Source organism: Carcharodon carcharias, chromosome 13 (assembly GCF_017639515.1).
Source record: "Carcharodon carcharias isolate sCarCar2 chromosome 13, sCarCar2.pri, whole genome shotgun sequence".
Classification (NCBI taxonomy): Eukaryota; Metazoa; Chordata; class Chondrichthyes; order Lamniformes; family Lamnidae; genus Carcharodon; species Carcharodon carcharias.
Window position 1 is genome coordinate 23,687,114 of NC_054479.1, and position 12,559 is coordinate 23,699,672.

The 12,559-nt window shown below is 45.5% G+C and overlaps 1 protein-coding gene across 4 annotated transcripts in view; it reads left to right on the forward strand.

Moving 5' to 3' along the window:
* The window catches only part of LOC121285876 (clustered mitochondria protein homolog), a 96,382-nt gene that overhangs the window by 25,068 nt on the left and 58,755 nt on the right, over positions 1-12,559 (forward strand). For all 4 annotated transcript variants that reach the window (XM_041202796.1, XM_041202797.1, XM_041202799.1 and 1 more), the window contains exons 2-3: positions 4,819-5,000; positions 5,801-5,972. In XM_041202796.1, the coding sequence (XP_041058730.1) occupies positions 4,819-5,000; positions 5,801-5,972 (354 nt within the window). The remainder of the gene's footprint in view (positions 1-4,818; positions 5,001-5,800; positions 5,973-12,559) is intronic.

A 12,559-nucleotide genomic window follows, 5' to 3' on the forward strand; every position in this document is an offset into this window, starting at 1 on the left:
CCTAAGTCTAGCATTTAAAGAATGCCTCTTAGTTGATACAAAACAGAATATGTAATTGGGAGCACCCTGTTGAAGTGGAGGAATTAATTTTAAGTTTTTGAATACAATTAATTCCTGTTAGAATAATTGATAATGTTGAGTGATAAAGCATTAGTGAACCCCAGAACTACGGTGCAGTGTGAAGGCTGACTTATGGAGCTATTGATTTCCAAGCTTCCCAAGAGCTCACTTGCTTGCTCTTATCAAGTCAGTAACCTTTTCCCATCCCTGGTCTATGTTTCTGGATAGCATTCAATGCCACTACCATCTCCTTTCTTTTGGCATTCTAGACACCTCTTCTTTTAAACATCCCTCCAGTGAGTAGTATGTCTCTCCTTTTATTGCATTATATCCAGGAGTGTCTGAAAATCAATGTCTCAACCAATGTCTCTTCTTTGCTTTGCTTTGTTCCAATGCCATGATTCTTTATTACGTTTTATTTATTGGGCAAGATTTTTAACTGTGGGCGGGCCTGGGAGCGATCGCGAAACCAACCACCGCCCACGATTGGGCAATTTCACGTTGGTTGGCCAATTAATGGCCAGCCGGTGTGAATCACGCGCTGCAACACTGAGTGCTGGCAGGGTGGGGGCGGGAGGAGGGCGAGGGTGGATGGTTGCACATGCACGGGTGTACGGACAAAGCTCCCTAAAGGCACAGAGCTGCCTCGGAGCTGAAGATTTCTAAAAACATCAATAAATAATTGAAAAGTTTTGAAAAACATGTCCCCTCATGTGACTTTGTCACATTAGCAGGGACAGGTTATAAATGAGATTGAAACATCTTCATTTTATTTTTAATTCCTGTAAGAAACCTCACCCCACCCATGGATGAGGTTTCATAAAAAATCCAAAGGCTGCCTGGCTGATTTGCCTGCCCGCCAACTGTAAGGTTGGAAGGGCAGTGAATCACAGAATAAGTGCATTATTACTTTAACAGCCTTAATAGGTCTGTTAGTTGTTGATGGGTGTGCTGCCGACACTCTCACCCGCCTGCTGACTGAAATATTGTGCAAGTGCACAATGACGTCGGGACACTTGCCCGAGGTCGTTGTGCGTCATTTTACACTCTAGCAGATCAGGGGCATGCCCGCCCACTCAGCGACAATCCTGCCCATTGTGTCACAAAATCTCACATGAGCCATCTGTTACAGCTGCCTACCTATCGATTGATTCTTGTGGAAGGTTCATTACTCCTGCTGCTGAAATGTTCAACCATTCCTGGCAATTAACCTCCCCACCCCCTCCCAACCCCCAGCCACCAACATAGCTTTATATGTGTTACACAGGTGTTCTGTTCAGCCAACATCGGGTGGGTATGTAAATGAGCTGACATTATTCCACATGTTAAAACCTAAAACGCTCAGTAGTACTTTGTAAGTTTTCTTTTATTGTTCTGATGCTGTTCCCCAATACCAAACTGTTCTATGTTTGGACCATAGGAAACCACAGAATAAAAACGTAATGTAATCATTATTTCCTATCTTAAAACAGTGACTTCACTTCAGAATTGGCTGTAAAGTGCTTTTGGACAACCTAAGGTCATGAAAGGCACTAAATAATTTCAAATCTTTTTCTTTCCCTTTTCATTTTCTTAAATAGAATACTTTTACAACCATTGGGTGATGGACCTGTGCTTACTTGACTTTATTAAGGCTCCCCCTGCCCACCATCTCCAAAATATGGAGGATTAATAGCTTTATGCTATTGCTGTATGAATGTGACGGGCCCCTTCTTCATCACATATGATGCAGATAGATAAAGCTCAGCAGAGTGCATTTTGTATGGTATGCATTTTAGTTAACCAGGGCTCAAATGCCTCAGGGCACCACTTGGACAGAGGAGAGGAGGAAGAACTGCTTTGGGAAATGTGCCTTTGTCGTCATTAGGAATATGAAATTGAAAGGCCTGAGAGCCAGATTGTCCCTGTCCTCTGAGCTCTGGTACGGCATGTGATACTGGAGATGCAAAGAAAAGTAGGGGAAGAGAATGTTTATATAGTATCAGTAGTGATTATTTTATGTTACTGGCTGAAATGTGTGAGATCCCAGGGCCTTGGAGGATTTAGCTGAACTAATGCACAGCGATGTGTTGCAACTTGTATTGTAAAGCATTGTTTCAACTGGGCAACCACAAAACTAGTCTTCCTACTTAACCGCTTCAAACTATATTGTTCACCCATGTGGGCAAAGAAGATTTAACTTTCTTTACCTGCTCCATTGAAAACAGGTGCTAGTTTCTGCCACAAATTTCTCAAATATTGGTGGCACGCTATAAGCTGATGCCAGGACAAGTAAGTACATTACTTTACAACAACACGATCCATGTCAGTTATGTAAAATGCTAGAAATATTCAGGTCAGGCAGCATTACTGGAGAGAGAAACAAGATTAACATTTCAAGTCAGTAATCCATTATCCTGTTTTAAAGTAATGTGAGCAGAACAAATGTGCTTATAACCTACTTGGACAAGTTGGGTACCTCTCTATCTGGTTTCCACTTTTGATCAATGTTGGAAACAAGGTTGGTTTCTGGCAAGTTTGCAAGTGGTGAAATTGGAAACTTGTGGGAGGCTTGTATAAGGCATGCACCTCCCACCTAACACACAATCAATCTTTTTAAGTGAGGTTATCGTGGCTTACGTAGAGTTGAAATGTATGCATATCTGAATAATCTGGTGCAATATGTATGTATGTAAATAATACTGTTTTGCATGTTTTGAAATTTGCATGTTATCATAAATGTAATTTCCACAATATTACTGTAATTTATTTGTAAAGGTAGGTTAAAAGTGGGGTTTGGATTTGTCTATGTGTGTATGGGTCTATGTGTGTTTGGGTCTATGTGTGTATGTGTGTGTGTGGTAGATTCATCTGAATTAGAGACAGCTAGTCTGGAGCTTTTGAATTATTAGAAGGGAAGCTAGGTTTGAAATGCTAATTATGTAAACATGGCTGAAGTTTTAGAATGTGACTTGTGAAGAATATTTGCATTTTTAGATAAGTCGGCGTAGTTTGAATTTCAAAGAGATGGTGAGACCAAGCCATATGAAGCTAAGTCCTAGTGTGTTTATTTTTCCCAAAGGTTACCAAGAATATGAATACGCTGAAAGATTTATACTATGGAAAGTAAAGTTGCAAAGTCATATTGGAACAGTAGAATTTACATTAAAAAGGGAGAAGCGTGTATAAAGGAGATGAAGTTATGTGTAAGGAGGAAGGAATTCTAAGACCTAACATGTGTGAAAAGCCTCCAGCCTTTATGCATTGGGTCGCTGTCTACAGGAACTGAAGCTAAGAAAACTCACTGTGAAGATCATTGTCCAGGGTATTGTGTGCTTTGCCTGGATCTGTTGAAATTTTTTGTTTTTACTGTTGCCTTAATGGAGGTGTAACTGGGAATCAGATTAGTTAGGAGAGTTAGGAATTATTATAGCGGTAATTTGTAGACTTATGTGTGTGCTTAAAATCTTTTTCTACTATTAATAAACGTTTAATTTAGTTTTGTAAAAACTTCTAAGACTCAGTGGACTTATTACTACTGAGTTCAAGGCACGCATCTCAAAGTAAAAATACAAATTGCAAAACGACTGTGGCAGCTGTTTCAAGTTTCCCTCTGGGATTGGAGCAGCTCCACATTTACCATCTGCAATACCTCAACAATGTGGTTTGTATCCCTTGCTAATCTATAGATGGGCTCATACCTTGGTTAGTCTGGGCTTCCAAGCCTGGGTCCTTTTGGCTGTTCTTGAAGATTAGCAACCACAAGGTCCCAAATGGTGCAAATCAACTTGTTCACTGTCCTACCCAAGGGGTGAGGTTCCAAAATACAAACTGTTCCCTTCCTTCCAAGCTTTCCGCCTGAAACAGAAAAACATACAGCACAGAAGGAGGCCATTGCGTGTCTGCCAGCCGAGAAAGAATTATTCAGCTTAATCCCACCTTCCTGCTATGGGGCTGTAGCCTTGTAGGTTACAGAGCTGCAAGTACATATCCAAATGATTTTTTAAATACAATGAGGGCTTATGCCTCTACCCTCTTTCAGGCAGTGTGTTCCAGACCCCCATCACCCTCTGGGCAAATAAATTACTAATCAACCTCCCCTCCAATCTTTCTGCTAATTATTTCAAATCTATGCCCATGGTTGTTGACCTCCCTGCTTGTGGAAATAAGTTCTTCCAATCTACTCTATATCTTGGCTCCTTGTTTTTATTTGCCTCAATTAAATCACCCCTCAACCTCCTCTGTTCCTAAGAAAACAACCCGAACCTATCCAATGCAGGCATGCTAATGAGCTGACCCTAGGAGTGAATATCAGAACACTGCATCCACCCTGGCTGCTTGTAATACATGCCTGGACCTGTGTTTACACTACTGGGTGCAGACGCAGTTTTGCATCATTGGGAAGCTCTGGCGATCCATGAGGAAACATAATGAGGAATGGAGATGGAGGGAACAGCGTTTTATGTAAATGTACATATATTCCAATTACCTGGAGCTGGCTTTATATCCATTTATTAGAAATTTGATACATTATTAAGTGATGTATAATTATCACTGATCAAGCTGATGGCAATGCCACAAGCCCTAAGTGGTTATAATCCTGCACCTCTGGCTTGGATCCAGGTTAATCCCCAGTGGTTGCTAAATAACAGCCATTAATTATGTATTCATGTTTCATGTTTTCTGTTGTAGTGTACAGTCATTTACATTAAAATTTACTAGTCATGGTCTTTGGCTTTGCTCTTCAAATGTTTATTTTTCATTTCCCCCCCAATGCAGATTCTGAGGGTGGTGAAGCTCTATCTAATGGTAAAGACTCAGAGATGACTCTGCCAATGAATAGTCTGATCACCAGTGCTCCTGCTGATGTGCATACAAATGGTGTTGCAGAGGTTAATCCCATTCCGAACACACTTAAGATCAAGATCCACATAGCTGGAAGTGACACCATTGACTTGCAAGTAGGTTATTAGTTGTTTTCTCACTTTGCCATTTGGGTCTCCTAACACCACCTCTCAACAACTGCAGCCTTTTTATATTAGAATGTAGAAAAATGTCTCAAAGTGCTTAATGAAGGTCTACTCAGAAATGAAATACATGTAGAGCAATACAGGATATTTTAGAAGTGGTGACCAAGAACTTGGTTAAAGGGGTTAATTTTAGAAGGGCCTTAAAGGATAGGCGGAGAATTTGAGTGATTTCCAGAGTGTGGAGCCCAGATGATGAAGACATGACTGTCCATAGTGGGATGAAGGGAAGAGGGGCTACAAATGAGGCTAGAGTCAGAAGAATGGAGAATTCAATGGGGTATAGGAGCGGAGGAAGAACTTTCAGAGATAGGAAGGCGGCAAAGTTACAGCAAGATTTATGTGATGAGAATTTTAACTTGAGGCAGTGTGAGACCGGCAGCCAAAGTCGGTGAGCTCAGGTAAGTGTGCAGTTGGATATGAGCAGTAGGTTTTTTGATGATATTTATGGAGAATAGGAGATGGGTAGACTAGAGATAACAAAGTCATAGTTGATGGTTCAACAACCAAATATGCCACTTTGGAGAACCCATAGCCCATTAATTTGGAGGTTTCAAAGAAACTGGCCATTCAGACTATCGCCCAAAAATGTGCCTGAAGTGTGTACTTTAATTACAATTTTCAAAATGTTTATTTGGCACGATAAACACCCAGTTTGCTCAGTGACTATTTGATACATTCAACAAAGCCTAAACCTGTAACTTAACACAAACCGTCTCCTGCCCTTTCTCTAGGTGTCTGCCCAGGAGATGGTCCAGGAGATTATCCAGGTTCTGATGGAACGTGAGGACACATGCCATCGGACCTGCTTCTCACTTCAGCATGATGGCAACATTCTGGATAACTTTGCGGAGTTGACAAGTGTAGAAGGACTGAAGGATGGATCGGTCCTCCGAGTGGTAGAAGGTATAGAGAAGCACTCTTGAATGATCTGAGTGCTTTGGGTAGATTGTTTACAAGCTCTATTTATTTGATACCCAGGTGCTGCCTGAACAATTGATCGTGACTCCTTAAAAATGTAAGTGTAGGAGTTACAATATTTCAGATTGGTTTGTATCTGTGATTCCTCACCTGTTGGTGGCAGCACAGCCAAGGTTAGACTATTAGGAACAGATAGATAGAGGCTTCCTCTGAGGCAGCGAGAGTCACTCTGGTCACTATAATGCAAGCTGTAAGTGACAGAGAGCATGGATGCAGGTCACCTATCCAACTTTTCAGCTGAAGCCATGGTAAACACGGATCAGAGAAGTCTGAGTTGGAAAGGAATCTTGTGGGCTGATTTTGGGTATAGAACCTAAATATATAGAGAATTTAAAGTGAGGAGAAAAGCTACGATGAGTTAATATTGAATAGCAGGACCGGACCTTTTATGTTTTTTTTAGATATCCATTTTGTATTAAAAATAGCGAATGGTCTCAAGATGCCAGTAGGTGATGCTGTAAATATAATATTATGTGACTGCCTTGAACATTGAGTAATCCCAATGAGTTCCTTGCTTAACATAAGTAGTGGTGGTGGCTTCTCAAGAGCTGTAAATTGGCAGTTGCAATTGAAAATTTATGTTTTCGAGAAAGGACATATGTCTAAGGACATCTGAGAATTCCCTAATTTCATCATGGAATTAAAGTAAAACCAAAAATTTTGGATGGAAAATATGAGAGAGATGGAAATAGAGAAAATTTATAAAAACTCAGCTGCAGCTGAGGATGAGGACTGTGCAAAAAACATAGCCATTGGACATCATTAGTTTTCTTCTAGGAAAGTGAAGATGAAGCATTCGATGAAATGGGACAGCTTCTATAATGGAATCCAGTCTCAATTATAAATCCACAGATAATGAATGCACCTTCATAGTTGCCACTCCAAACCTCTTCATTCTGCTAAGAATACATTTCAAACTTTCTCCCTGCTGAACATCTTCCACACCCCCTCCCACCCAACTCCACAGCTGAACTGAAAGTCTTTGCCGCAACTGAAGAAAATCAGCCCTGTGGAGATGGAAATCGTACCCTACCTAATCTTATCATGTTCCCCTCTCTCTCCACCCAGTCATTGGGAAGGAATGTGCCACTGCTATCCCATCTGCTCTTCCTCATCCACTTTTCTTTATTCTATCCTCTTCCGCTTTTCATTCCACAATGAAAAGTGGCCCTTTGCACTACCATCCAGCTGGGAAGAAAATCAGCCTCAGCCTGGTGCCACCCAACTGTGTTTGGCTCCCTGTTTTCCCTGTCCTTCCACTCCTCTTCCCCTGCCCAGTCTTTTTTTTCCTCTCGCTCTCTTGGGAACAGAGGCGGGCGGGTGGGCTGCTGATGACAGTAATGGCACCACGTTGGCATGCTGATTTCCTGTTGCCTTTTCTGAGTTTCATCAGAAGGCTAGTCATAGAAACCTTCCTGATTCCCAACTAGGTCCAAATAATGTTTTGAAGGAGCTTGTCGCGAGCGCGTAGAGGGCTGAGTTGAAGTTTTGGTGGGAGCGCACAGCTGCACACTGGGTGAGGGAGTAGGCCAGGTGAATGGAGGCAGCAGCACAACTGAGTGAGTCATGTTGGAAGGAAAAAGTTGGGCTTATAAAAAGGAGAATGGCTGCAAGGGGCTCTTAACCATTGGCACACAGGTGCCTTGAGGTGTACTTGTGGAGAGAGAGCTGAGCTATTGCAGGCTGTCGTCACTTACCTGGCATTGTGAGGGCATAATTGGAGGAGGCAAGGCTTCCAAACATAATTGAGGGTCCACCTGAGTGCACGGATGACAGTAGTAGGGAATGAGAGCCCGTTTCTCAGATTTCAGGTCCAGTGGCAAGGAGGAGCAACATCCTTTGCAGGATGGGCAAAGCCCGGGGCATGAGAAGAGCAGTGGAAAAGGATGAAGAGCTGAAAGGCAGCAAAGGCTGTCCTTCAGCATAGGATCTATCGCCAGTGACCGAGTTACCAGGATATATTGGAGAATCAGTGCCGCAAGGCTCTGTGACTGTCAAGTGCATGTTGGAGATTTGTGCAATGATGCAGAAGGCCTTACCTCACAGCACTGCTCGCCATGCCCCGCCAGTAACCCTCAGAGCCACTGTGACCTTGAATGTCTTCACCCCTGGCTCCTTCCAAGCTGGATCTCGGTGGCATCTCGCAAATAGTTGCAAGCCACTGCATTTCACAGGTCACTCATGTTCATTTTGCGAGAGCTGCACAGTACATTCAATTATGTACAGATCAGGACTCAGAGACACAAAGGGCAGTGGGTTTCACCTCCCATCACTGGACACCCCTAGGGTGTAGGGCATCATTGATTGTATCCATTAAGGCACCAAATGAGATTCATCAACAGAAAGGCCTTTTGCGACCCTCAACAAGAGCTTCCTTCACCTGTGCTTGCTTTCTTGTCAGCTGCCACAACTACTTCATCCTCCAGTTGCCCAGAATGCTGTAGTTCTTCATTTCACTTCCACTCCAAAGTATGTGGGTTAGATCTAGGAAAGGGGTGTTATTCCTTGAGGAGAGAACTGTTCACGTGTTTACATGGCCCTGTGTCAGAACCACAGCGGTGATAACAACCAAAGTCATTTGCTTACAAGGACTACCATTGAGCAGGCCGTTGGATTTCTATTGATGTAGTTCTGGTCCAATTGGGTGATGCCCTGCAGTACGCTTCTGCATGGGTCTCTCTCATTGTAACGGCCTGCTGTTCTCTCCATAACATGGACCTTAAATGGTGATGCACTCGGTCAACACAACTCATCAGAGGAAGAGCAGGACCAGCTCTTGGAGGAGGAGGCAGAGTGTTATGGCACAACTGATGGTAAATGCTGAGCTGTTCAAATCCCAAAGGGTATTTTGAAACAACTGCCACAACTTGTGCAATTCGTACAAATTTCAAGATGCCTGCCTTGAATTCAGTAGTAAGAAGACTATCAAGTCTTATAGGTTTTTACAAAACTAGATTAAACGTTTATTAATAAGATAAATTACTTTTAAGCACACACATGTCTACAAATTACTACTGCAATTACTCCTATTAATTTAACTTCCAGTTACGCTTTCATTAAAGCAACAGTGAGACACAGGGCAGAATTTTCTTGTTGGCATGTGGGGGCAGGCCCCGCACACACCCGCGTAAAATGACAGGTGGTGTCATTGGGCAGGCACGCGATGATCTCCGATGCATGCCTGCCATTAATTAATGGGCCATTTAAGGCCCTTGAGGTGCCAATTGACGGTGATTTTTCGGCACCCAAGCAATCTTCAGGTTAGCACACGGGCGCAACAGGAGGTGGGTAGGACACGTTTGTATAAACCTCATCCATGGGCGGGATAAGAGGGCTCAGTGGGGTTGTGAGTGTGCTTTGTCAAATATTGATGTTTCAAAGTAAAAGATATTTGCCTGTGTGATCTGCAATACTTCAAAACGCATACCAGCTGCTTGGTCTGGACTCACAACCTTCAGGTCAGCACTCTGCAGTGAGGAATCTTTTTTGGACCTGCATGTTTCAGGAAACCTTCCCTTACCTTGAGATTAGGAGCTGAATTCTCCACTGGAGGCGGCTCCTCTGAGGAGGAAGGGAGGGCTAGAAGGGGGAGGAGGCCAGGAGTGCACATTCAGCCAACAGGGGAGCCAGCTTTGGGAGGTCAGGCGCAGGCACAAAGGGTGCAGGGCCAAGAGGTAGTCCAAGGTGGAAGGAGCAGCAGAAGACGCCACTATCCTGCAGCTAGGATATACAGGCGGCGAAGCAGCTACCTCAATATGTCTGAGGTGCAGTGCCGTAGAAGGCTCCGTGTCTCAAGGGAGACAATGAACTTTATCTGTCAGATGATTGGGCCTGAGATCTCCCCTAACTGTATGGGTGGACACCCCATGCCAGTGGCTCTAAAGATCAGAGCTGCCCTCAATATCTTTGCTTCTGGCTCCTTCCAGGGTTGGTGGGTGATCTTCGTGGTGTCTCCCAATCAGCTGTCCATACTTGTATCAAACAGGTTATAGGTGCTCTGTGCAGGCGTGCATTGACCTTCGTGCACCTCTGTTGGGACCAGGCAAGCCAGGCACAGCAAATCAGAGGCTTCGTGGCCATTGCTGGCTTCCCCCGAGTCCAGGGTGCTATAGACTGTACACATGTGGCCATCAAGGCACCAGCAGGTGAGCCCGGTGCCTTTGTCAACAGGAAGGGCTTCCACTCTATGACCGTGCGGATAGTGTGTGATCACAGGATGCAGATTCTGCAAGTCTGTTACAAGGTACCCAGGCAGCTCCCACAACGCCTACATCCTCAGACACTCCCAGGTGCCGAGGCTCCTGGCTGGATGGATGGCTGCTGGGTGACAAGGGCTATCCCCTCAGGATGTGGCTCACGATGTTTCTCTGCCAACCAAGAACAGGCTGAGCAGCGGTACAATAGGAGCCACATCTTCACAATGGCTGTGGTGGAGAGAGCCATTGGTCTTCTCAAGATGCACTTCCGTTGCCTGGACCGCTCAGGTGGTGCATTCCAGTACCCCCCAGATCGTGTGTCGTTGATAGTGGTTTCATGCTGCGCTCACCACAGTTGTGCGCAGGAAAGGGAGGACGCAGTGGACAATGAAGACATCGACACAGTGGCTGCGGCCACACACGATGAGTCCAACAGTGAGTCTGAGGATGAGCACGCACAGGGAAATGCTGAGGGGGTAGACGCTGACCCGCGAATACTGCACGGAGACAGGGACACCCGGGAGGCTTTAATCCAATGAACCTTCAGCTACACACCACATATGGACCTCCAGGACAAGCCTGGGCTGTATGCTCCATATTCGAGACCTAATATTTGAGACCTAAGTGCAAAATCTGCCTGGTTAGGAACATTAACTAAGGTCCTTATTAATAAAGCTGAATGTCCCACAAAACACTCATTACGTTATTGGAAACCATTCACCTGCAGAACAAAAGAGGAACCTCAGCCAAGGTGACATGTCTGAATTTAATATTATAACCAAAGAAACTTAATGAAACAAAGTGAAAAAGGTGTTAAAAATCACACCAACTCATAAAGACCTCGTTGCGGGCCAACACAACAGCACCAGTGATAAACCCATGGTGTGCCTAAGGTGCCTCATGTTTATGTTTCTGGGTGCTACGTCTTGGTGCTGATCCCTTGTTAGCAGGTGGCATCTGAGCCAGCCTGCTGACTCTGCTGTCCTGTTGGCCTCGATGACCTTGGCGGTCGTCCTCTGGCCCGTGGAGCCTGTGCTGGCCCTGCCTGGGAGGGAGCTGCCAGTTCCGCAGTTGGAATCTCCCCAGTCGTCACAGCCTCACCGAGTGCAACAGTCACTGGCAGAGGGGTAGAGGAGCTGCCGCCCTCATCCTGAGCGCCCTTGAGAGGAGCCCGCAGAGATGACAGGCAGCTGCTGCACCGACATGAGGTCACTTTGGACCTCCCTGCTCACCATGGATGGATGGGCACTGAGTTGGGAAACTTGGTACCCAGACCATCTCCCACCAGCACTGACCAGCTGAGGTCAATGCTGATGTGAGGGCTTGCTGGTCCGAGCACATCCCCAGGAAGCCCTTATGGGTCACCTGGAGGAGCCTCTCCATGAGAGTCGCCACTCTCTCCATGGAGGACACATGGTGCTCGGACATGAGGCTCATTGCTTCAGCAATAGTCTGCGTAGACTCCTCCACCATGGACACCAAGTCAAGCATAGCCTCATGTATCTCCCCCAAATGCTTCCGCACACCCAGCCGCATTTCATGCCCCTGCTGCATCATGGACGACTCCAGAGGCACATCATCAGGCACTGACTGAGCATGTGCCTGGTCCCCTGCAGTCCTCCAACTGCTGGCACCATGGGCACTCTCTGTCTCTGCCAGCTCCTCCAGCGACTGTGAAGTGCCCTCATCTCTGTGGCCCGGGACACTAGCCGATGTTTTAATTCCCACCAAGGTGCTAGTATCTGCGCTGGTGCCTACCTGGCAGAGAGGGTGTGATGCTGGTAAGACTTCAGGGCCCTCAGGTGTGAGAGGGGGCCTCTGCTGCTCCTCCTCCCAGCCCTGCTCCGCTGATCCTGAAAGAAAGAACAAGGACATTGGATCAGTTAACTTGGAGACTATGTCAATGTGCATCCCTGTCCCCTGGATCGTTATGCGCTCATCCTTCCATAAGCAATGGTCAAACCATTTTGCAAACTTCAATCACTGAACATTCAGCACTGCCATGGCTGCTGAGAGAACAATGGTGACCTCACTGCTGGGCAAACACACCTGCCGGTGGCACCCCAACCTCACCGACACCAGTGGACCTGGGCGCATGGTGCTTCTCCAAATCTAGGGCCTCCTGTTCGAAGTGATTGAGAATGGCTAATGGTGCCGGCCCACTGTCAGTCCTCACCCGCTTGGCTGCATTTATGTGCATCCTTCTCCTGAAAATGAGAGAAGAGCATTGATTAGTGCTACTTATACATGGACTCTCTTCGCGGACGGCCCACCCCAACCAGAGTGGGACATTGCAGGGCTCCAGTGCCTCCTCAC